The sequence below is a fragment of the Eleginops maclovinus genome, chromosome 24 (assembly GCF_036324505.1).
Source record: "Eleginops maclovinus isolate JMC-PN-2008 ecotype Puerto Natales chromosome 24, JC_Emac_rtc_rv5, whole genome shotgun sequence".
In the NCBI taxonomy this organism is placed as follows: Eukaryota; Metazoa; Chordata; class Actinopteri; order Perciformes; family Eleginopidae; genus Eleginops; species Eleginops maclovinus.
This window is the reverse complement of record NC_086372.1, coordinates 10,583,165-10,609,382: the sequence shown is the minus strand read 5'-3', so window position 1 is coordinate 10,609,382 and position 26,218 is coordinate 10,583,165. Positions and strand designations below refer to the sequence as shown.

General features: G+C 43.2%; 1 protein-coding gene across 1 annotated transcript in view; it reads right to left on the bottom strand.

The window, feature by feature from the left end:
* The window catches only part of LOC134860712 (collagen alpha-1(XVIII) chain-like), a 28,687-nt gene extending 2,696 nt beyond the window's left edge, over positions 1 to 25,991 (bottom strand). The window contains 41 exon segments of the mRNA XM_063877499.1: positions 151 to 348; positions 756 to 1,301; positions 2,434 to 2,466; positions 2,807 to 2,935; positions 3,026 to 3,090; positions 3,586 to 3,691; positions 3,693 to 3,734; positions 3,821 to 3,946; positions 4,026 to 4,060; positions 4,146 to 4,199; positions 4,634 to 4,664; positions 4,948 to 5,010; positions 5,103 to 5,174; positions 5,661 to 5,714; positions 5,828 to 5,863; positions 6,002 to 6,079; positions 6,276 to 6,335; positions 6,427 to 6,462; positions 6,574 to 6,606; positions 6,759 to 6,842; positions 7,068 to 7,103; positions 7,220 to 7,318; positions 7,406 to 7,432; positions 7,603 to 7,668; positions 7,833 to 7,964; positions 8,487 to 8,549; positions 8,674 to 8,718; positions 8,823 to 8,876; positions 9,162 to 9,293; positions 9,447 to 9,497; positions 9,581 to 9,664; positions 9,758 to 9,820; positions 9,923 to 9,949; positions 10,021 to 10,227; positions 10,315 to 10,332; positions 10,421 to 10,581; positions 15,272 to 15,347; positions 15,430 to 15,489; positions 15,571 to 15,651; positions 16,839 to 17,380; positions 25,473 to 25,991. Coding sequence (XP_063733569.1) covers positions 151 to 348; positions 756 to 1,301; positions 2,434 to 2,466; positions 2,807 to 2,935; positions 3,026 to 3,090; positions 3,586 to 3,691; positions 3,693 to 3,734; positions 3,821 to 3,946; positions 4,026 to 4,060; positions 4,146 to 4,199; positions 4,634 to 4,664; positions 4,948 to 5,010; positions 5,103 to 5,174; positions 5,661 to 5,714; positions 5,828 to 5,863; positions 6,002 to 6,079; positions 6,276 to 6,335; positions 6,427 to 6,462; positions 6,574 to 6,606; positions 6,759 to 6,842; positions 7,068 to 7,103; positions 7,220 to 7,318; positions 7,406 to 7,432; positions 7,603 to 7,668; positions 7,833 to 7,964; positions 8,487 to 8,549; positions 8,674 to 8,718; positions 8,823 to 8,876; positions 9,162 to 9,293; positions 9,447 to 9,497; positions 9,581 to 9,664; positions 9,758 to 9,820; positions 9,923 to 9,949; positions 10,021 to 10,227; positions 10,315 to 10,332; positions 10,421 to 10,581; positions 15,272 to 15,347; positions 15,430 to 15,489; positions 15,571 to 15,651; positions 16,839 to 17,380; positions 25,473 to 25,788 — 4,221 coding nt within the window. The 5' untranslated portion in view covers positions 25,789 to 25,991.
* Positions 25,992 to 26,218: the final 227 nt, after the last annotated feature.

Here is a 26,218-nt window from a genome sequence, read left to right as displayed (position 1 = left end):
GCCCTAGTTTCAGTAATTTCATCTTTGATAATGAAAAGACAAAGGGCATTACATTAACCCGCTTCATATGAACAGACATGAGATCTTCTCATTGGACCCTTGGCAAGAAAGTATTTTCCCTCAAATAACTAGAGAACCTCAGTCAGCTACCTTCAGGTTGACTATGGGCAAGTGGTCCCTGTCGCTCCTGCGCACGATGCTGTGCAGATCCTGCAGTTTGGCGGAGAGGAAGGCCCGGAAAGTTCCCTTCATCCCGATGGCCTGCGCCTGAGTGAAGCACTGGTAGTCGGCACCACGGATTCCCCGCATGGAGCCGGAGTGGGGGCTGTTCAGGGCGATGAGGTGGAGCTGCGGGAACACCAATATGCACAGTATTAATATTATATTTCACAGAAAAACTTTAGCAGAAATGAGAGCAAATATTGTATCATACAGATATTTACATATACTGTTCAACGTGCACATGCTCTTATATAAATACTGTTTACTGTAAATGTCTTCATTTTATTGCACCTTTTTTCTTTAACTTCTTATGGTTATTTATTACATATATATACTGTTATTTTATGAAATGTTTAATGCACTTTCTTTATAAAAGTATAACAACTTCTTGTGTTTATATTCACATTTTCTCTGTTTGAATGAATTGCATTTTTAATTGAATTTTGAAGAATAGAACAATCGGTCACAAAACCCAATTACCCCCGAGGATCTATTCAGATTGACTGCGATGGTGTAGCAGTGGCCTCTCTTACCCCTGGTCCTGAGGTATGATGGTGCACTGGAGTCTGGGGCACAGGAGGAGGGGGCCTTCGCTGAGGAGTGACAGCGTAGCGAGGGTCTGGGTACGCAGGGCGCTCCTGAGCCGTGTTGACCGAAATCCTACCATCCGGTTGATTGAGCCGGTCTGCGTAACTTGGAAAGCGTGGATCTGTGGGTGCCGGAAACCGGGGGTCTGGCTGATATCGGGGGTCAGGGTATCTGGGGTCAGGATTGGAGGGGTATCTGGGATCAGGGTTGGAGGGGTATCTGGGATCAGGGTTGGAGGGGTATCTGGGATCAGGGTTGGAGGGGTATCTCGGGTCAGGGTTGGAGGGGTATCTGGGATCAGGGTTGGAGGGGTATCTGGGGTCAGGGTTAGAAGGGTGGTGTGGTTCCTGGTGTGTAGGGTGGTGAGGGTCCGGGTAGACGGGACTCTCAGGTTGCCTCTGGGAGTCGTGTCTGGATGTGTCGGCGTTTTCGTCGCGGTGTGGGGAGTAGGGAACAACAGGTGGAGGCTCCACAGCTGCGACCTCGTTACCCTGAAAATATATTATGTGTTTTATAATAATTATGTGTTTTATAATAATGTGCATTATGTGTTTTATAATAATGTGCATTATGTGTTTTATAATAATGTGCATTATGTGTTTTATAATAATTATGTGTTTTATAATAATTATGTGTTTTATAATAATTATGTGTTTTATAATAATGTGCATTATGTGTTTTATAATAATGTGCATTATGTGTTTTATAATAATGTGCATTATGTGTTTTATAATAATGTGCATTATGTGTTTTATAATAATGTGCATTATGTGTTTTATAATAATTATGTGTTTTATAATAATTATGTGTTTTATAATAACTATGTGTTTTATAATAATGTGCATTATGTGTTTTATAATAATGTGCATTATGTGTTTTAAAATAATGTGCATTATGTGTTTTATAATAATGTGCATTATGTGTTTTATAATAATGTGCATTGTGTGTTTTATAATAATGTGCATTGTGTGTTTTATAATAAGGGTCATTGTGTGTTTTATAATAATGTGCATTGTGTGTTTTATAATAAGGGTCATTGTGTGTTTTATAATAATGTGCATTGTGTGTTTTATAATAAGGGTCATTGTGTGTTTTATAATAATGTGCATTATGTGTTTTATAATAATGTGCATTGTGTGTTTTATAATAATGTGCATTATGTGTTTTATAATAATGTGCATTATGTGTTTTATAATAATGTGCATTGTGTGTTTTATAATAAGGGTCATTGTGTGTTTTATAATAAGGGTCATTGTGTGTTTTATAATAATGTGCATTGTGTGTTTTATAATAATGTGCATTATGTGTTTTATAATAATGTGCATTGTGTGTTTTATAATAATGTGCATTATGTGTTTTATAATAATGTGCATTGTGTGTTTTATAATAATGTGCATTGTGTGTTTTATAATAAGGGTCATTGTGTGTTTTATAATAATGTGCATTGTGTGTTTTATAATAATGTGCATTATGTGTTTTATAATAATTATGTGTTTTATAATAATGTGCATTATGTGTTTTATAATAATGTGCATTGTGTGTTTTATAATAAGGGTCATTGTGTGTTTTATAATAAGGGTCATTGTGTGTGAAGAAAAAGCCAGAAGGAAAAAACACACTCACATCTTCAATGGGCAGAGCAATGTAATTCCCCAGCTGCAAAAATAAAGGACAACTGCATAAACATAGAGGGGGAAACATGTGCAGTATGTATGGAGGTTGTGAAAACATATAGAAATGAAGGAAGTTAAACAAATAGGAATACTTTAATAATGAAATATAGGAACACAACTTGTTAAGAACTAATAAATACAGGACTAAACACATTTGAAAATACATAAATAAAGGAAGACATGAAAGGTCAAAAGCAAACTGCAGATAAATACATAGATATCTTCAATATTTTCACTCCTATTAATTCATCTACTTATATATTTGTGTCATTTTCCATCCTCTATATGTATATACTTCGTGCTGATTTAAGCCAATACTCCACCTGGACTTGACGTATCCCCCCTCGGACCCTTAAGTAGAGATCAGTCTGATCTATGATGTAAACCAGAGAGCCCTCAGGTTGTCGTCTGGCGGTGGCTGTCATGGTGTCGTACGTCCTCAACACCGTCACCTACAATCACAAAAACACTCTTACAGCTACAGCTATACGTAGTACCGATGGTATTTGTATTTCAAGGAAAGGTGTGAACAACTTATTCACCCCTGAGGAGTGTCCAGGTAGTCCAGGTGTTCCAGGTGGTCCCGGGGGTCCAGGGATATTGATAGCTGTCATAAAGAAGGGAGGGGATCACATGACTGTATGCGATTTAATTGCAGTGTACAGTAAACGTGAACAAGCCTCAAACTAGCACTTTGTTTTAACTCAAGTAAAAGTAACAGGAATCATAGAAATACTTCAGCAAGAGTCAAAAAGTATCTCTTCATTAGATGCAATTTCTATCACAGCTGTTTCATTTCTAAATGAATATCTTCATGTCAATAATGCAACCATCTTGTAGGGTTGAGCATGCCCTCACCAAATATTTACACAAGGAGGATTTGATACATCATCAGGAATAAGGATTTTTTGACGAAGCGGTTTAAGGCAAATAGGCTAATAGAAGAGCTACAACAAATGACTTGGACTTACTTTAAAAGAAAGTACTAGCCAAATCACAAGGTCTCAAACGACTTACATGAAAGAGCAGTCTCATGTCACAATGTCCATATAATACCCTACCCAACAGTTTATATTAGAGTGTGTTTGTGACCATAACTCACTCTGTGTGCCTCTGTAAGCTCCAGGTAAGGATCCTCCTGGAGGTCCAGGGGGCCCTGGGGGTCCGGGCTGACCATCATAGCCTCTCCCAGGTTGACCGGGGGGGCCCCTCAGGGCCAGGTGGCCCAACGATGGAGTCTCCTCTTGGGCCCTGATGGGACAAGGACAGATAAGCATTTTGATCTAGATTTTCAGAGCAGACAATGACTCCCTAAAGCTTTATGTTCCTGATCTTACAGGAGGTCCAGGCGCTCCAGGGACTCCGGCCGCGCTCACTCCATATCGGGGGTCATAATATCCCCCTGACGGTTCTCCTTTCTCTCCTTTGTAGCCCGGGCTGCCTCTTTCACCTTTCAACTCATTCTGCAGATAATAAGAAACACCCAAGACGTTAAAAACAATGGAACTGATGCTCATAGTCTACACATGAAGACAGACTCACCCTCAGAGCGTAAATGTCAAAGGTCGACCCGCCTCCTGCATCAGAAACAAAACGCCTTGCTTTGAAATTGCTTTAAAAAGATGCACTTTCTTTATTTGTGCGCAGGAAATGTTATGCTACCTGTAATTTCAACTCTGCCTGGGAGTCCGGGGTCACCTTTATCTCCTTTAGCAGCTTTAAACAATAAACACAGCAGCAATATATCAAGTAAAACTCCTGCAGAGCTTAGGTAATATAAATCTGTATGTATACCAAGGGACACTTTTAAGGGATGGATTGATTCGCTCATTTGCTTCGTTCTTTATCTTTAGCTAGGCCAGCCAGCTACTGCATTTTTAGTTACAGACATAACAGTGGCATCAATCTTCTCATACAGATCTTGATGAAAAGGCAAGGCAAGTTTATTTAAATAGCACCTTTCAACACAAGGCAATTCAAAGTGCTTTACAAACATGAAAGAGCGTTAAAAAACAGTGCAGTATGAACACATTATAAAAAGGCATTCAAAAACAGTCGTTTAAGAGCAAAGATAATGAGACAACCACAACAGCGTTAAAATACATGAGTAACAGTTCATGTATTTTAAAGCTAATACAAAACGAACTTACCGGGGAAATGTCTGGAATAATCATCATATCCCTGAAAGGAAACATGAGAACATCCATCATTACATCCATAAAGAGCACGTTAAAGGATCTCGAATTTCCCCGTATACTTCCATCCACATTCAGATGAATGGCATTCCTTCAACAGACATGTCCTAAATTCAATGGAATTAAGGTAACAGGATATATGTTCTGTTCCTCCTGTCTGGTACCGCTGATTCTGATTACAATTATAAAGCTTTTTTAGAAGTGGCAGACATGTTACCATGTGAGGAAGAAAGCTTAGACCCTGAACAACTGAATGTCTTAATACTCACTCCCTGTCTGTCTGTGGGATATGGACCAGGAGGTCCGGGGGGGCCGGGTGGACCTGGAGCACCCTGGGACAAAACAACAAATATGAATTATTATGAAGTGATCATAAAAGCTTTAAGTAAATGGGATTGAAATGTAGGCTTTTGAATAAACTCACAGGGTAACCAACTCCAGATCCAGATCCTGAGTCTCCCTTCTCTCCTCTGGCGCCGTTCAGCCCCGGGCGACCCTGAAATAAAACACAGCGTAACATTTTTTACATAAAATATCACAAAGGTCCAAACCCTAAACAGGTCTGACTTCGGGGATCCTGCTGGTGCTGTGGATTGGTTTGTACCACGGTTTAACGGACTTGATTTCTTGGTGAAGTAATGTTTTACCTGTAGAACTCAAATACACATATCACGTGTTTAAACAGATTTATTTAAACTCTGGACAACCCAAAGCCACATCATTCTGTCAGAAAATGTGTAAGCCTTTTGTTATGACCCCTTTTATATCCAATCATTGAGTCAATCTCCATAACTATAAAAACATGGAAGATAGAAAGGTGCCTCAGTACTGTTGTTGTTAATTACTTGGATTTGATGAATTGTCTAAGAACGATTTAGTGTATCACACATTATTCCACAAATGAGTTCAATTGAATGTGTTGTTTTGTAAACTTTTTGTTCATAAGGACTAACTCATATGATATGTTATCAAATCTACTCACCGGTCTCCCTGGAATCCCAATCTCTCCCTTCTGTCCTGAAGCACCATAAGGGCCCTGGAGAGGAAGGCATTTCAACCTGGTCAGTTTCAATTATTCACTCATGTCAGTCGCTGTATGTTAAATCAGCAAAGCATTTCAAATGTGGCAAATAGAAATATGGAACTCACTGGGGGTCCCTCAGGGCCGGGGGGTCCAGGGTCACCCTGTGAACAAATACAGGGATTAATCACTGCTTACATTGCTGCATTGTAAGAAGTATAGGAGAGTAATTAGGCTAATTTGAACTGTGATGCAGGGATAGTGAGTGCATCCTATTATCTGGTCATTTCTGAAGTCTTTACCGGACGTCCCGCAAGCCCCCCGAGGTACTGAGGTCTCCCATCCGGCCCCAGGATGATACCAGGCTCTCCTTTTGCCCCCTGAATAAAAACAACATTTAATACAAACAACCAATACAAAAGGAGAGGAGAACATCTAATTGGTTTCCTTTTTGGAAATAGATAGTAAGGAACACTTGGATAACCAATGACATAGATGCTGGTCAATTCTGCACTAAGACATGCAACATGTATGTTTCAATGCAACAATAATCAGGAACAATGTGGATTGATATACCTTAGCTGCATATCCTGGAAGACCTGTGTCTCCTTTGTCTCCTTTAGGCCCCGTGGGTCCCTAAATCAGAGCACATACATTAACGCACTTCCATTCATTTTCTCATTTTAATGGAACTTTTGAAACAATGGATAGTAAAAGAGCTACGTACTGGGAATCCTGCTCGACCTGGAAGACCGGATCCTCCCTGAAGAACAGAGCGATAACACATGAAGCAAACGAACCAGAAATAGTGCAAATGTGTTAAATAACTTAAGTTTAGTGAGGTTTATGGCGTGCACAGTTAGGGGGAACTCACCTGCGACACTTCGCTCCAAAACACTTCATTAGACTACAGCGGGACAGAGTTATGTCCGTTAGTGTGGGGGTGAACACACAGCAGCAGGCAGTGACCGTTAGTCCACATGATTCAAGTGCAGGTGGTTATGTGAGCGTTAAAACCGTTTTAAATATCATAAATCTCTTTGTTTTTAACTGACTCACGTCGCTTCTCTGGTAGGTGATCTGTCCTGGAGGGCCAGGTGGCCCTGGAGGCCCCGGTTGCCCGCCGTCACGCCCTGGCAGACCCTTACACGCAAAAGGACATTGATAAGAAGAGTTAGGGACCTTTCATTGTTTAGGGGGTGATGACTATGCTAATAACTAACTAACACTGAATTTATGATGAAGTGGGATTTCTTTCTCAGCACACCAACTTAGAGCAGATGCGAACGGTTGAAAACCTGTGGTGCATTGGGAATGGACTTCTCTTATTCCTTGTCGAATAGAAAATGAGATTTGTATTTGTCTTACCTGCTCTCCTCTCATTCCTCTGTCTCCTTTATCACCCTGAAGAAAGAACACAGTCAGTTAATAAAGTCATTCAAACAAGCAAGTGTAAAACTGGAATACCTGAGGATATATTGTTTCAGAAACTACAAATCCCAGAATGCATGGTGTCATACCGCCTGTCCAGGAAACCCGTCGAGACCTGGCATCCCTGGAGGTCCTCGAGGCCCCTCGGATCCTTTGTCTCCATGATTACCGGGCAAACCGGATCTACCCTGGACATCATAGTAAAACATCACTCGTCCTTATTATTAGGGAACACAGTATTTATTCTACGGCCTCTGCGTCTTTAAACTACTTACCGGAAGTCCTGCGATACCAGGTGGACCCTAGAAGACAGAAAACATGAGAATGTGAGGCAGGGCATTGGGTGTAAATCGTGTGTGTGTGTGTGTGTGTGTGTGTGTGTGTGTGTGTGTGTGTGTGTGTGTGTGTGTGTGTGTGTGTGTGTGTGTGTGTGTGTGTGTGTGTGTGTGTGTGTGTGTGTGTGATTGGGTACCTGAGGTCCGGGTGGGCCTGGGAGACCCGAATAGCCGTTGTTCACGTCGTAATGACCCTGGTTACTCTGTAAGGAGAGGACGACACGGTTTCTCTCAGTTTTTATACACCACTGGACAGAGAGTCCGTAGTAATGCAGTCACATTTTAGTGTGGGTTAGGTGCTTCACGTAAATGCTCAGGTTTCTGACAGAACCTTCCCTGCATCTTAATGTGTTTAAGCTCTACCCACATGACCTCCTCGGTACGAAGGCCCCGGTGGCCCCGGAGGTCCCGGGGGTCCGACAGGCCCCATGGGACCTGGAAGCCCCGCCAGCCCCGTCTGCCCTGAAGTACCCTGCAGACCGAGGTCCCCCTGAGAACCCTGAGGACATGTAGGCTCCTGTTATTTGCAGGCTATGACATTACATCTAATGCAACAGAAGTGAAGAAAAAGGAGACATGCGAGAGAAGGGTGCAGATTCAAAATAAAGGTGGAGCAGAAGTCTAAAGTAAAGAAACATGAACACTGAAGTAACGACTATTTAATAATACACATGTCTATACAGTTGTCCAACCATGTGTTTTGGGTATGTATAATTTATCATCTTAGACATTACACCTGGCAAAAAGAACCAAATCAAAAAATCGGACTAAATGTAGCTAAACTATGGAACACTGTGAAAGCTAACAACAGATTGAATGAAATGAGAAACTCAATGAACAACAAAAACAAGTGGATGGAGTTAAACGAATACTGAAAACGAATAGCATGAAGGGTGAGGTTTCACAAACTGGAATTCAAGGTGACATTTGGTTAAAAAAAGATGTTAGTTGATGAACAGATGGAAAAGCTTGAGGAAAAAGAAATGAAAGCACCAAAGCAGAGACCCCCCCCACCATTTACCGTAGAGGATGGAGCAAAGTAAGAAAACAGGCCCGTGAAAAAGTTGGAGTCTTGCGAGTTTGGCTGGAGGAAGGCAACAAACATGAAGGAGAGGATACATCTGGACACACCCGCCACACATTTTTCATTCCAGCTCAAACTTCATTTCTAACAATATCTGGATGATACAAATTCAGATTGAACCCACCTTTTCTCCAGCTGCTCCTGGAAGACCAAGATCCCCACCGTCACCCTGGAGAGGAAAAGTATCACATGGACTGTGGTATACAAATATTCACAATGCTTTTTTTCCTTAGATAAGTATTCAGTACTTGACACCCATCTTTACACTCTCACCTTCCCTCCTCCGGGACCCGGTGGACCTGGTCTTCCTGGCTGGCCAGGCGGTCCCTGAATAGCACAGGGTTAAACAGGTATTTAATATATACATCATTCATTATTATAAAAACATGAAATCAAAGTTTCATCAAGTGATATCATATTACTAATTTGGACAATGACACCAAGTCATTTCAAAGACTACAGGGGATGATATCATGAGCCCATTATAAATATATCTGAACACGGGAAGAGGTTTTACTCCTGGGCTCTTCCAGACATTCAAATAAAAGCAAGATAAATAGAACTATAGAAGACCCCTGCTCAATATAAAGTGAGTCAACTCATGCTACTCACCGGTAGTCCGGGGACTCCGTCCTGTCCTGGCGGTCCTGGAGGTCCGAAAGCTACCGGGCCGTTGGGTCCCAATGCCACTGAAGTCCCAGGGGGGCCAGGGGGTCCTGGGAGTCCTGGAGGGCCACGTGTACCCTGGATAACGAATCATAAACCCATTATGTCATGGAAGAACTCAATGTTTTACTGACTTTTAATTACCAACTTACGATATGTAAAGAAGATCAGTCTTTTTGTTGTGGAACATTTCACTTTTTGAGTTCAAATCTTGGATGATCATCAACTCACCCTGATTTTGTCCAAGTCTGGGAATCCTGAGCCCTCCATGTCATAGAAGGTCTATCAACACATAATGAAGAACAGTTAGGAGTCTTCTAATTAATAAATGATGACAGAGAAGTGTGATGGAAGCGTGGACGTACTGGGCGGTCCTCGGTGCCGGTTCCAGGAAGTCCTGGGGGTCCCGGGGGGCCTCTGGGTCCTGGCTGACCCTCTCCAACCTCACCCTGGAATAATCACACATTATCACTCTTATTAAATATTTGAAACATAAAGTATAAGGTGATTCAGGGACCATTTTTTCGTCCATCCACTCCAACCTTTTGGCCTTTGGCGCCATCAGTTCCTGGATTTCCTGGAGGACCTTGGGGCCCAGCAGGACCCTGGGAGCAGGAAAAGATGAACTCTATTACACTGCGGATTTCTATTTAACAAAAAAGGGTCAAATGAATTCTGTTTAATAGAAATCTGTACAAGAGGCTTACAGCTTTTCCATCCTCTCCTGGATCCCCCTGAAAGATCAAAACAATCAGTGAGTGACAGAAATATTATTATCCGGGAAATCCCAGCTTTCTGAACTCACAGGCTCTCCGTCCGCTCCTGCAGGTCCTTGGGCCCCATCCAACCCCGGGAACCCTGGTGGTCCAGCAGGTCCAGACACCTGCTGCACCACTGAGCCGTCCCCAAGTCGCACCACCTCCGCTGCAGGACCGGGGGGGCCAGGGAGCCCGGGAGGCCCCGTAGCCCCGCGGTCTCCTTTATTGCCGGAGTATCCGAAGCCGGAGTTGCCCTGATGAGGAGTGAGATGGATGAACGCTTGAGAATTAATCTTAGTAGAGCTCACGTGTTCAGTCTTCCCACATCACAGTTAACATACCTTTGCCCCTTTTTCTCCCTGAAATAAAGAAAAGAAAGACAGATATTAAGTAGCAGTAAAGTATACATCGGATTAGACTCTTTCACAGAGTGTTTAGAGTTTCTACCTTCTGCCCTCCGCTCTGAGAGGAGGAGCCGGAGGAGCCAGAGGAGCCAGAGGAGCTGGAGGAGCCTGAGGCAGACTCTCCCTTCGGCCCTGCGGGGCCAATGTCCCCCTTTAAGCCTTGGTATCCTCTGTCTCCTCTCTCCCCTTTAGCACCATCGGGACCTGGAGGAGGAGTCACATTTAACTGGTGACGAACAACTGGATTAAAGAGCCTCAGTACATCATGCTTAAATATATATCGTGCAAAGGAGGGTTCCATTTGAAATGCATGCTCGAAAACAAAAACACACACACTGAACCACTGTTCAGGCACTGATTTGTTAAAATTATATTTGAAACATTTTCAATGAAAACCTGCCTTTATATAATAACATGTAAAATAGGTGCATGTGAGAAATGTAACAACAATTAAAGAAATACTTGGTTATCATTGCTGTTGAACGTCAAATGATGAGGAAGTGAAAGGAAACATGAAACATAGACGTTATACTTTATTATTTGTATTGGGCTGTTTTTCTTGTTATCAGGCATGTCTTCTCCTCTGACTGTGGATAAATCCCATCACACTGATCCACTGATGATCAGCACATTCATTACTACCACCACCAGAATGCAGATGTACTTTGTTCTATACCCCAATAATTACTTTAAAGAGTGCATTAAAACACAACAAGCACACCAGTACACATCCACGCTTTAAAACGACTGAATAAAGAACAGAGGGTGAGCTGGTTCCTCCGTGCTTTTGCACCATCTAGTGGACACATGTAGGTAATGCACTGCTGCAGAATCCAGAATAATTCCAGCGGTATTTCACTCACTGTCAGTGAGGTCCAGTTAGAGAACATGTCCTCAAGCAAAGGTCCGGAACACCAACATGTCTAAGTGGTTCTGAATGAGTGTGATATACATCAGCTGAGACAGCTGTATCAACGTCTGCATGCAATCAACAACTGACTGTCATCAAACAAACAAAGGACAACAACAACAACAACAACAACAACAACATGTCCCTGGAGCTACAGAACCAGAACCACACTGTAGATATGTTAGTGTTCCACTCGGGCTCAGAACCATACTGTAGATATGTTAGTGTTCCACTCGGGCTCAGAACCATACTGTAGATATGTTAGTGTTCCACTCGGGCTCAGAACCATACTGTAGATATGTTAGTGTTCCACTCGGGCTCAGAACCACACTGTAAATATGTTAGTGTTCCACTCGGGCTCAGAACCATACTGTAGATATGTTAGTGTTCCACTCGGGCTCAGAACCACACTGTAGATATGTTAGTGTTCCACTCGGGCTCAGAACCATACTGTAGATATGTTAGTGTTCCACTCGGGCTCAGAACCACACTGTAGATATGTTAGTGTTCCACTCGGGCTCAGAACCATACTGTAGATATGTTAGTGTTCCACTCGGGCTCAGAACCACACTGTAGATATGTTAGTGTTCCACTCGGGCTCAGAACCACACTGTAAATATGGTAGTGTTCCACTCGGGCTCAGAACCACACTGTAGATATGTTAGTGTTCCACTCGGGCTCAGAACCACACTGTAGATATGTTAGTGTTCCACTCGGGCTCAGAACCATACTGTAGATATGTTAGTGTTCCACTCGGGCTCAGAACCACACTGTAGATATGTAAGTGTTCCACTCGGGCTCAGAACCACACTGTAGATATGTTAGTGTTCCACTCGGGCTCAGAACCACACTGTAGATATGTTAGTGTTCCACTCGGGCTCAGAACCACACTGTAGATATGTTAGTGTTCCACTCGGGCTCAGAACCACACTGTAGATATGTTAGTGTTCCACTCGGGCTCAGAACCACACTGTAGATATGTTAGTGTTCCACTCGGGCTCAGAACCACACTGTAGATATGTTAGTGTTCCACTCGGGCTCAGAACCACACTGTAGATATGTTAGTGTTCCACTCGGGCTCAGAACCACACTGTAGATATGTTAGTGTTCCACTCGGGCTCAGAACCACACTGTAGATATGTTAGTGTTCCACTCGGGCTCAGAACCACACTGTAGATATGTTAGTGTTCCACTCGGGCTCAGAACCATACTGTAGATATGTTAGTGTTCCACTCGGGCTCAGAACCACACTGTAGATATGTTAGTGTTCCACTCGGGCTCAGAACCACACTGTAGATATGTTAGGGTTCCACTCGGGCTCAGAACCACACTGTAGATATGTTAGTGTTCCACTCGGGCTCAGAACCACACTGTAGATATGTTAGGGTTCCACTCGGGCTCAGAACCACACTGTAGATATGTTAGTGTTCCACTCGGGCTCAGAACCACACTGTAGATATGTTAGGGTTCCACTCGGGCTGTGTGTAGAATCAGAGAGATCAGTAGCTTTTGGAAATGTGTGCATCTCAACAGAGCTGAATGTAGAGAGCACAGAAAGAGCAGCTGGAGGTTCCCTTTCTGAGAGAGATCTGAACAGTTATAGAACCATCAGAACCATCAGAACCACCAGAACTATCAGAACCATTAGAACCATCAGAACCACCAGAACTATCAGAACCATTAGAACCATCAGAACCATCAGAACCATCAGAACCACCAGAACTATCAGAACCATCAGAACCACTAACTGGTCTCTCCCGTCACTCTTCTCTCCGTCTTATCTCTCCCACTAACTGGTCTCTCCCGTCACTCTTCTCTCCGTCTTATCTCTCCCACTAACTCCTCTCTCCCCTCACCTCTTCCCACTACCTTGTCTCTTCTTCTTGTGTTTGTCTCCCTGTATCGCTCACCCGTCTCTTTCGCCCCCTGGTGGCGCCGGTTAAAATGGAATTTTCCCGTCAAAATGAAAATCCCTTTTTAATGTATTGATTATAGGTCCGGGTCCATATAGGTCGGCGTCAAGGTCCGGACCCGGACCGCAGTCCGCCTGTTAGTGAACTATGCTCTAGACTTTGTAAAAACATGAACACATTCTTATCTGTTTTGTTTCAGTCCCTTTCTCCAAATCATTACTGAGAACCAGACCATACATATCTCTGTTGTTGAGACTTGATCCTTTTTTAATTGGGTTAATATTTCAATGTATTTATTGATGGACTCCTTTGCTAATTAAAGCCTGAAAATGACCTACTGTATATGCCAAAAGTAATAATACGGATTTATCTCACACCATGTTTACAACTAGTGTTCTGATTTCTATTTTTCATTTTTATATACAGCACATTTATTAAAATGTTGATGGCATCCAAGAATTGGAAGTTCCAAATGTGGATGTAAATCAATAAATAACGCTATAATGGAGCGATAGAAAGATAGGAGTAGTAATAATTATTTCATTTACTTACTTAAAAACACCTCCATTTATTATGCAGAATGTAACCATAAAACCATCTGAAAATATAAGAGTCTTTAAAATGGGGTTTTAATAGCAGGGCTAATCAGAACAAACAAATTGCAGTTTATCAAATCACTACAAAGAAATACTGAGCCTGAGGAAAATTCATGTTGAACAACCACCATCCAATAAACCCTCCTCCACCATCATGCTCTCAGCTGCAACATGACCGAAACTACAGAGCGCTCATTCTACACTCTAATAGGATGGCCGCATGTTGATTAGACATAATGCTGATTTAAATCTGCATTACTGCAAGGCCCTACATGTTCCTTTAGCCCCCAGCGACCCACCTATTTGGCCAGGTGATCCAGGCCGGCTGTTGTCCACATCCGGCTACTGATACCTGACATCTAAAGTCATAAAAACACAACTTTACCGGCTGCTGGGTGTAATGTCTGCCTTCATTTAATCAGACAAGTGACGGGAGAGTTAACTGTCTATTTGGATGAATGAATCAAGGTCAGATCTTTATCCTTGAGGTCAGACAGAGAGGTACTTTCATTACCATTCTTGGAAAGTAATCAATTAAAGCTTTACTGACGCTCAATATGCACAACTCGAAACTTGAGATTTCCCGGACACCTAAATTAACCATATACAGTACCGTTGAACTGCGGTGCGCGTATATCCTCCGCATTACGGTAGAGGCCTGTAAAAACTGCCTTCAAAATAAAGCGCCCACTCTTAATTGTCAATAACAAATATACCTTAAACATACCTAAATTATTCATATATACTGGCGCTTAAATGAATAAATAAGCACTAAATAATGAAATCAATAATAATTTACTACTGAATACTTTCTCTAATTTAAATTAAGGATTATTCATGAAAAAAACAACAAACAAACTGGTCACTACCGGAGGGCCGAGGAGGCGCAAACAGAGATGAGAAAAGGGCTAATGTTTATAGTGTTGCCCGTCCAGCTTATCACCTGGATCTCCTCCTAGAGCGCCATTGTGTTTTTTAAACCAATCACTTCTCAGAGGGGCGTGGCCAGCAGCAGCTCATTAGCATTTAAAGCTGCAGACACAGAATCAGGGCTGAAACAGAGGGGTTTATGGGACAATGATCTGTTTGGTGTTTCAGCCTATCAGAGATGTTCTGTATATATCTGAGACCTGGAATATATTGTTGGAAAAGAGTAGATCGGGAAATTCAAAGCACAAATTTAATCCTCAGTAAATAAAACAAGACTTCCTTAAACATCCACAGGGGAGAGCTAAAGAGCTGAAAGTGTGAGCAGCCTGTTGTAACCCTGCAGCTAAACTCCTCAGCCTGTCAGGTCCTGACAGGCTCCCTTATGCACATATTTGAAGATAAAAGCAGAGTGATCCACGGGACGTTTTGTTGGCATGTCTGCTGTGTGATTAAAACCTTCCATTACACTTTTCCGCAGTGTGTGAATGTCCTGCTGGCAGTCACACACTGCACATTTGTTACTGATGGCAAGGAAGAGCTTTTACCTGATTCTTTGAGTCTGCTTCCCTGTGAGGGTATCAGAGGGGGGGCAGGTACCGGCCGCAAGGGACGAGGAGTGGTCTGGAAACAGAAAATAATAAAATAGTTTACAATATCTGCAGCATACACTCCCCATTATCAGAAGTATTTAATCCAGACTGACCTTCACAGTGTGTCCTGTGTGTCTCCGCTCGCCGTCACCGCTGCCGAAGTCCCCAGAGGCCTGCGAGACAAGGAGAAGAAAAGATGTTGCACAGAAGCGTCCAGACAGTTTTACTTAAATCTAAAAAAACTAAATACTCACAGCGTCAGAGTCGTCCTCGTCGTCACACAAGCGCTCCGCTGCACGATGGTTTCCCACCACTTTCAGATCCAGAATCACACCCTAAAAGAGACACACACACGATAAATCAATTGTTATTTACAGAGACTCATGCACACTGAGAGAAGACTTTATGATGCACAGAAAGTAAGAACACTCAGCGTGGAGACTAGTTTATGTCCTTTTTTCACTTGATTTTGGGCAGAAATGCAGCTCAAAATAGAATATTTTATACACGTGCCGTTTCAGTTTTATCACAAATCATAGTAGTTTCTTCTCCACCTTAAAGGCCATGTGAGTGTCACATGTGGTCACTGACGGGGTGCCAGCAGAAAGGTCAGAGGTTGAAAAGGTGGTAGTGTCAAGTAATAGATTTACAAGAGGTGTGTTAATCCTGCCCTTCCTGTTGCCTTCGACCCAGCAAACCTGCAGCGAGGTGCCACTGGGAGACATTAAAGAGAGAAGTGACCTGAGAAGAGGTCACACACCTGCTCTTTCAGTACATAGTCAATTATTCAGACTTTTCCCAGGCTCATGGGTGACATTTGGATGAGGATTCCTCACTGTTTTTCATTCATTACTGTCAGAAATGTGATGAGCAAACGTCTCTTCAGCACCTGAGCATTTCCTCTGCAGGCACCCTGGAGTTCAGGGTCAGAAAATGGACTTCTCTTCCAAATTCTAGTGTGAAAATAAGGTGCATCTCCAAATGTTATAGTCAGTAAAAGTTAGTTTTTGCAGTCCAGTTGCACAGCACATGTTATTTATTCTTCATATTCTGAGTTGAATATGCTCTAGTTCTGAATGAGAATCACGCAAAGTCACAGGATGCATTATAACAGCTCCTCCTAATGCAGCTGAGAAGTGCAGCCTTAGATTTGGAATGTAAACAGGATAAAACAACATCCCACATTTATATCAGGCTGTCAGTAAACACTGAGTGGACCAAAAACAAAACACTGAATGATGCACAAACTAAACTATCTTGGAGCTTCTCTTCGTCTTATTACTTTCAGGAAGTACAAATGTGTTGAAGAGTTAGGGAGTTCAGGAATATTTTGAAGTTAAGTCGGGCATTATGAGGCTAAATGGTGAGAATATTCTGCCTTACAAACCGGTTTATGTCCTGAAAAGGTTTCATGTGGTGGATTTTGGCCCAGAGATGCAGCTCAGAATAGAATATTTCATTACAATGTTGGAGTTCCATCACGTTAACTTCTCAGTTAAACATAAAGCTTTTCAAATATTACCTTGAACTTGTCAGCGTCGGCTCCTCCCGCCTGGCCCACAAAGATCCCCGCCCCCACGTCCAGCTCCATCGGATCGGGGGAGCGCTCGAACTTGACCACCTGCGGCTCGGAGTCACATCCCTGGTAGAAAGTGACCTGCTCCTCGAAGACGGACAGCGAGAAGCGGCTCCAGGTGTCCACCATGCTGGGCACCTGGAAACTGGCGGCCTCGTAGGAAGCCTCGGAGTCGGGCTCGGTGTAGAAGAACTGCACCCTCTGGCGGCCACCCTGCACCGCGCTCAGCTTCACGCCGACGTACATGATCTTCTGAGGCCCGTCGGTGATGGAGAACAGGACGGAGGCGTCGGGGCTGGAGGGCTTGATGTGGAAGAGGAGGGAGAAGTGGCGGTGGAAAGGGTTTGGGACGTGGGCCAGAGCCGGCTGGCCCGACACCGATGCCCGGTTGAAGAGGAAGCCCATCTCCCCCCTTGGCCCGCTGACCCTGGGGATCTCATCCGGAGGGGGGTCTCCGATCAGCTGAAGCAAAGAGATGCCGCTCTCGTCTGCAGGAAAGAGAGGAGTGGGAAAATTAGGATTTTAAGACATTAGGTTAAAAGGAGAAACAGTGAATCGTCTAAGTTCAAGAAACAAACAGACGCAAGGATGATACATTTTGAAGTTTTATAAGAGAGTCTGTAAAGAATGATCAGACAAATACAAATAAAACAGAAACCATAACATTTGAGACACACCAAGAGACATGCAGTATACAGTATACTTACACCTTCCATTCTTTCACCTGGCTGCTATATCGCTGAACTCTTACTGGTACTGGATGTGCTATTTCTAGATGTATCTTTAATGTTGAATGAATACAGGAATGAAGTAGTAAAGAGCAATTAAATGGAAGCAAATATGAGCTAAAAAATTGTGAAATGTAACTTATTTGGTGTGCTTTCCACAAATCCTTTCAATTCTGAAAATGCCAAATATGTGTCCAAAAAGGTTTTACTACAGAGTTTACTATGGGCACTTGAACACATCATGAGTAGCAAAGAAAGGGTCAGTTTAAAGCAAATGATCAGCAATCACATGTTCTTTGGAAAGAAAAACGTACTGTCATTTAGACAAAGCATCTAGAATGCATTAACAGACTGTAATTAGATATCCTCTTTTGAAATACAGGTTATGACATGGTAAGACTTGTTGAAATGTGAAAGATTTTAACTGCAGGAAGCAGGATAAGTTAGGAAACCGCTTTAGAAGGAGTCACAGCTCTACTGATCCGTGATGGGTGCCCCTCCAACAACAAACCCTAACCCACAGAGACCCTGCAGGTCAAACCGCTGACCACACAGCAGCGGTCATGTGCAGCGCGCTGTGCCCGGAACAAAGTGCTGTTAAGATTCCAGTGTCTGTGAGACTGGAGGGGGGGAATTAATGGGAAAACTGCTGATGTTTCAGTTCCCATACGGTCATACGGCCCCAGAGACGGACAGATAATATTCTCATAAATCGCCATCACCAGGGAGAGAGCCTTTCAACCCGGCGGACGCTTCCCCAACAGATCCCCTGAGGGCGGCCTGCCAGCGAGATTCACCACAGAGCAGAAAGTACAATGTGTGCTTAAAGGGTGACAGGTCAGAGGTCAGGGGGGTTCCCGAGGTTAATTGATGATGTAAATATAGAGTTAACTGTTCAGTAAAAAAAAGGAGGCTGTATCTGACAGAGACCAGCTTGAGTTGAAAATCCTAATGGCGGTTCCCACCAGACTGAGTAGAGACAAACAATAAATAAAAGCATATTGTTGACCCTAACTCGGCTGATAAAGAGAATTCAGAGCCCAACTTTGACTGTGTGTGTGTCCTAAAGATGACAACATAACACCATGTTTCATTACTAATTAATCTCATTTCAAATATTATTTTACACGAAACAGAAAATACGCAGTTTATTGGCTTCAAAGTGCTTGTTTTGTCTGGAAATGCATATTAGAACTTAAAATACATTTGGTAAAGAAAGGTAAAAGATTCTAAAAATGTAGAGCCTACAAAATAAAATAAAACGTGGAACTATCCATGGATTTTGGACTGTTGCACGTATATTTTCTGTCGACTTGCTCATTACTTTACCCTTAAAGTGAGACAAAAGAATCAGAAAAAGAAATAGCACATTATATTTGTGCTTCAGTTTTAAACGAGTGTTTCAACAGGATATTGCGTCATCCTTTTGGCTGTTAAGTAACCTCAGAAATGTACGGACACCTTCTCACCTGCTGAGAGGAAACACTCTCACCTGCTGAGAGGAAACACTCTCACCTGCTGAGAGGAAACACTCTCACCTGCTGAGAGGAAACACTCTCACCTGCTGAGAGGAAACACTCGCCAAGGAAAGTTATTTAGGGGACAATCAGCTCATCACACACTCACACACACACACACACACACACACACACACACACACACACACACACACACACACACACACACACACACACACACACACACACACACACACACACACACACACACACACACACACACACACACACACACACACACACACACACACACACACACACACACACACACGAGTAAACAGTCCTAAGCCTGGATCCTGTGGGATTTCGTCCAATTGGATCAGGACTGGCCGGGTGGTCAGCTTCCCACTGTGGGCACCTGCTATTGGTTAATCTCTCCCAGCTGCTGCAGCTGCTGCACTCGTCAGGTGGGTGACATTATGAAATCAAAAGTTTGATATCTGACAACATTTTATCTTCTGCAGCAGCATGTGAAATGTGGTTTTATTTAGATCCTGTTTCACATCACATCTGGAAGCTGTCCAACCCGACCGCAGCCACTGAAGCATGTCTGCAAAGTATTCTATCTTACGTTTCGGATCATATCAGGGTTGCAATCTTGCTCTCAGGCTCTTAATGTATGAATGTTTTTTCTGTGAACCAAAAGATTTAAAAGCACGCAAAGAGGACCAATTAAACTGAAGCCATTTCTCAAATCAATTGTGGATACTTTCACCCATTTGAACTTCTTAAAATAAAATAAACAAAGATACCACCATTATTTTTATCAGTCCAGCTGTTAATGCTACAGCATATTGCCTCCATCGTTATGTTGAATAATACTGACTTTTCCTGCTGCAACAGACCGTTAACTCTTACTTCATGTAAGAGAACAGCTGTTTCTTTCACTTGGCTGCCCTCCAGAGGACGCATGACCTGCAAACGTGTGAACCTTGCCTCCGAAACAACCATTTTAACCCCTGATGGCTGCATGCACTCCTCCCGTCTCCTCCCTGTTGCACCCATTGTGCAGAGGAACAACATTCAGCCTCACAGCCCTGAAGGCATGGGCACATAAAGAATGACCTCATGTATTCAGTTTCGCACGATTACTAAGAGCCATGTCTGGATTTTCCAACTTTAACCCCCGGAGAAATCCAATGCCTGTTTTACCGTGTGAAGAAAGAAAAGACCCTGCCAGTGGAGAGAGCCACAGACAGATGGAGGCAGAGGAAGGAAATGCGTGTCAGATGTCCATGGGAAAGCGGACCATAAGGGACTCCAGGATGAAGCTGAGTCAGTCCCAACAGTCTGCACGGCCAGTGTAAACAGGCTGAAATGTCATTGTGTGACTGATGCACTCCTCCAGAGGATGAGTGTACAGCATATCCTCAGTGGGGAGACTGCAGGTTATGAAACATAAACAAAGTACCTCCGAGTTTGCATCCCTTTGGGTCCCTTTCAATTGGTCCCAAAAAATTGCCCCCAGATGTTAGGGTGTGAGGCTTCATCCAACCTGATGTACTATATGTTAAATACATTTGAAGATTTGAAGAAGGCAGTGCATGTCATCTAAAAAAAGTTGCACATGGAAAAGAAAGTGCTTAGGAACCACAGAAATATTGGACTGCTGTTGGTACAGATGCAGAAGTTCAAGCCCCACTGCAACCTAAAATGTCTGAAAACCTTCTCATTCCTGCTCAATAACCATAAAAGTATTCTGTGTGAGCGAACGTTTGTTTTGTTGCGTGCCAAAGGATAAAGAACATTACACCATTATTAAACCATGCTTCATCCAGAGCCGCACACTGCAGCCCATATAAGGAAAAGTAAGCGGTGAAACAACAAGGTAATTTAATCAACTAATAGTGCAATATAAGGAATCTGAGTCGTCCATACATTTCAGACAGGCTTCATCTCTACCTCCGAACTAGGGCTGCAACTACTATTTGAGAAAAGAAAAAAATATCTATTTTCTCAAAGCCTAAGGTCCCATATGTGACCCAACAAGTCTCACTATGATATGAATTAGACACAGAAAACAGCACTTTCTGAAAAATGTGCATGAAGAATTACTAATCTAATAAGCCGACTGAAAGTAACATAAAGTAAGAAACCTACATCTTTAGCCTCGAAGTTACATTATTATCAGTCCCAGTTGGAGTTCCACTCTCCAGGGACAGAAGCAACTGGACTTCACACGTCTGAGAGCAGAGTGGCATCAGTTAGCGCTTCAGACGGAGGCGACGCAGCTGTGCCATGTAAGCCTCCAGTCAGACTGTAATCCGTGTTATAGTAAACTGTGAGCTGAGAGCAAATTAAGGCTGACTGATGGGGGGGATCAGCGAGGGGCTCGGATGACATCAGCTGGATTTCTTTGTAAGTTTCCCATCCAGGCTTCCTGAAGATTTGGAATGAGTCTGGTTTCTTGGCTGCAGTCCAGATGAAATGTTGTTTCTGTGTGAAGGATGTATTTGGGCAGAGTAGAGAAATGTTGTAACAGGTACCATCAACTATCAGCACTCCTGGAATGTGTGCATACTTTACTCTTTTTTCTATACAGACAAAAATAAATCCTGACTTAATGTCTTTAGTCATTTTTAAAGCTCCAAAAATGTTGGATCGAACACTCTGTACACCGTGAAGTGCTTTTGTTATAAAGAAATCAGAAATCTTAAGAAAAAATGTTCTCCCTTTTTAGCAGAGCTGCGTAAGAAGACTGATGCTATGTCATGCATCTATGTTAAACATAAAGGTAAAACCAGCAGATAGCTAGCTTAGCTTAGCATAAAGACTGAAAGCAAGGGGAAACAGCTAGCCTATCTGAAATAGAGAAAGGGAATCAATCTTCACCAGACTTAGCTGAGGTGCTGGAAATAAAGACTATCAAATCTGTGCAAAAATATTATCAATAAGCAACATTTAAACAGAAATCATCTTAAAGCTTGTTGACCTCTTAAAAAAGTGAAGTTGCTAAGCCCAAAGTTAGCGACAGAAGGCATCACGCAACATTTAAATCTTATTCCCCGTGACAAAAAAGGACCTTTATTGGTAAAAATGTGTGATTCTTTACTTTCTCACATGTTTTCTACTTTTGCTGCGGTTTCCAAGGCTGCTTGCACCACAAGCAGCTCACCACTAACTGGCAAACAGGAAGTGCCAAAATTAGCGACACATAAATGCAAATTGGCCCAATATGGAGCCTAAAACGATTCAAGTGTTTTTAAACCACTTTTCCCAAAGGAGAGGGTAATTCCCGCTGTTAAGAAGCTTCTTTCACTCTTTGTCTCTGCTCTTCTTCAAATACTCGGCTGAACTCTTAATTATCAGTCATCAAGTGTTGCTGGTTTGAGAGGGTAGGCGACTGCCCCGCGACCCCTGACCTCTGGCGGAGACTTTGTGCCGCCCAGTCTCATCCCAGTCACAAGGCCCTCTTGTTATTTACAGTGACACCGTTGCCCTCTCTTCCAAACCGGAGCACACAATCGCCACGCTCTTTCATCGGGAGCGCCGATTTTCCCACCCACAGCCGCCACCATAAATGCCAGCCGCTGCCCATCCTCCCCTACACAGATGGTCCGATTGTTTCCCCTCTCTGTGTGACTCCAGGGAAGCATACATCCATGCAGAGATCACACCAGCTGATCAGAACATTTTCAAAAGTGATGATAAGCAGAGGAAAACGTGACTGTCGATTGAGAGTAGGATGTGACGGGTTATTGTTCCAACCCATTCCTCCAATTCTTTAGAAGAACAGAACATAAGGACAATTATAACAACCATTATTTTCAATATATATCAAACCTCATTTATATGTCGTTTTAGTCCATGTCTGCTAACATAATGACCGTTTCACTGTGAGAGTTACTGAATGAGGCAGCGAATGCATGTGTTCGGAAACTCCCACCTCACAAAAACTGTCCATTGAAGTCTTATGTCCTGAACTGTAATGTCAAAGTGTCCATTTAAGAAGCTACTTTCCGATCTCGATGATAGTAAATATTCAAGGAACATTCTCATAAAGGACAGTATATACAAGAGTAGAACACACACTCATCCAACACACTTATCCGTGTTTAACAGCGCTCCAAATCTTAGCATATGGTTTATGTCTCGGGTTAAAGGTTATCCAAACACGAGCCCTACTGTACATGGAAAATAACTTTATCTGCCAGAACATTTACATTACATATTCCAGTGGGAAACACATGATAAAGACGGTTTAATGTAGCACAGTTCATACTGTCGACCCCTCAAAGAACCGACGCGGCGGTAATGAAGTCTCCATACGGCACGATTTATGACGCCACTGAAGGGCTGGACCTGGGCCTCTGGAGCATTTCCTGTTTGAAGGTTTATACTGGGGAACGGGCTTCCATACTGTGTGAATTATATGGATTTCCCAATGACTTCTTATTGTAAATACAGCAGGAAACACTTGACTTAATGTAGGGTATCATCTCCAATCCTGATTAATGTAAAACTAAAGACGGTAAAATGCAAAAGCCTAAGAAGATATTGCACTAATGAAACAATAAAATGGATTTCAAGTTCATTCTGGTTGCATTCCATCCTTTAATCAACCATTAAGTACATTTGAAGTACTGCCCTTTAGTCCAACTTGAGGTACTGCAGTATTTCAATTTAACACTATTTTATACTTCTACTTACATTTAGGAAGCAAATATTGTACATTTCATACACTGCAATTATTTCACAGCTTTACTTTTCATAAAGTACTATATTTATGTATTAAAATAGATATAGTACAATATCGACTAATGCTTTATGATGTGGATTAAGAGACTTGGCAGCACAACAAGTTAGCTCCACCTTTAGCAGCTGTACAATTAAATGAATAGGTATATCCCTCTGAAATAATAAGGGCTTTAAATGTTTACTTTGATGAAATACTTCTGTACTTAAGTATATGAAATGGATGCAGGACTTTAACTCAGTATTTCTACACTGTGGTATTAATGGAAAGAACCTGTTACCTTGCCGTCCATTGCTGACACACAAAGCGCTGCTTGCATTTGACACACACTCACGAGTGGCATGCAGTCGGGGACACAACGTGAACTCAAATGCATCATGCCTTTTTTTTAAACGGCACCAGAAAGCCCCACGACGACAACAACTGCATCATCACTCTGCTGGTTCTGCATGTTTGGACCCATTCATTGCACACTGCTTGTACTATACATTATTGGCAACCGTTGTTCTACCTTAACAGCATTAAGTTGAATGTGTTGGAGAAGGTCAACTTGCAGAGACTTGTCTGAGTTAGAGCATTCATCCGTGTACAACTTCATGTACCCTCATTATACAATGAAGAAAGCAGACATGATCCTGACTGTGGATGACTGACACTAAAGAATGACAAGCTATATGAGCCCTAAAATACCATAACCCACCTGAATGCATTGTGGGTATTGTTGGCACCTTCAGAAGAATGTGTAAAAAAAGACTACAGTATGTCTCGGGTTATGCTGCTTCTTTTTGTTTGTCTTTTTTGTGTCTAAAATGTTATAGGTGTGCACAAAGTTGATTATTAAATGTGAAAATGTGTAATTCTAATTTTTAAACACCAGATATGGTTTTAAAGATGGTTGCTTGTAATGTAAAGTAATTGTTTAATGGCTTTAAACTGGCTAAAAACATCCTGTTTAAAGTGAATCAAAAGACCAATTATTTGCTTGAACATTTGAGCACCAAAACAAACACCGCACAAACACACAGACTAACGCCACAAAAACTGACGTGACATCGGGTTCAAAATGTATCACCAAACAGGATACATTCTAACCCGCCGTTACCTTTCAGGTTACTAACGGACGCGCACACAGGACGCCCGGGCTCCTGCGCCCCGTCCGGCAGGAGGTGACACTCCACCGGGAGACGCCCGTCCTCCAGAGACGCCCAGCAGCTGTCCTGCAGCACCTGGCAGAAGCTGCGGCAGGGCAGGTGCAGGGGCGCCGTGCAGCGGGGCGCCAGCAGGAGGCAGAGGAACCACTCTGTGCCGTGGTGACACCTCAACCTCGTGAGCCACGCCCACTCCTGTAGGACCGCCCCCACCTCCTCCACAGTAGTGTGGTTGAAAAAGTTGGGCAGCGTGAAAGACTTGAGACGTTTGCCAGAGCAAATGGGCCAATCAGAAGGCACCGGGAGACAAGCATTGATGCGGCTATCATGGGGCAGAAGCGAGGAGTCCAAAACACCCTCAACAGTCTCACTGATTTCAGAAACAATGATCCCGGTTAAATTGGCCAGGATTTCCTCACCATTCAAAACTGATTCTACATCACCCACTTCCCCCTCCTCCACCCTCTCCCCTCTGACCCCGTTTGCATTACCGGTCGTGTTGGGGTTAGCGCTCTCCACCTTCTGTGTCGGGCCTCCGTTAATAGTTCCGGGGGTCGGGGTCACGTCCCACGCCTGGACAAACTTACGGATTCCTGTGGCGACATTCAGTATTTCTTCCCCAACCCCAGACAAGTTGTCCTCCTCCTCCTCCTCCGGCTTCTTCTGAGTTGCATTGACGGCACCTGTCGTTCCCGCTGGTGCCATCTCTAGCAAGGCCGGCGTGGTGGGGTCTGGATTTGACCAGAACCAGGCGTCCGAGTTCCAGGCGCAGAGGGCCAGGAGAAGCAACGTCTGCATCCTCAACATGGTTCCTGCAGCTCCCCGGAGTGTATCAGCCCTCCTCACAGAGCTCTCTGTTCCCCCACCTGTTAGCCAGCCGGTCAACAGTTCAATCCAAGCTGCTGTTCAAGGGCCACTGAGCATCCACTGAATGAAAAGCAAGACATAAAAACTCTGCTCACACACAAAGACCCTCCCTCTAATCTCCCACTGCATGCACATTCATGAACAAGTACTTCAACGGACAGGGGGGATTGCAGAGTGCAGAGGCAGGCTTGCTTCACTGATGATGGATGCCATTGGTTACTAAAAGTTGCTCCTGCTCACAAAAAACTCCTCCCCTGTTTGGGTTGATGAGTGGGTCCCCGAAGACTCACTGCAGCATGGAGGCAAAGCACGGAAGCCTTCATGTTACCACAGCCAACACACCCGCACTGCATGGACATACCCTAGATAC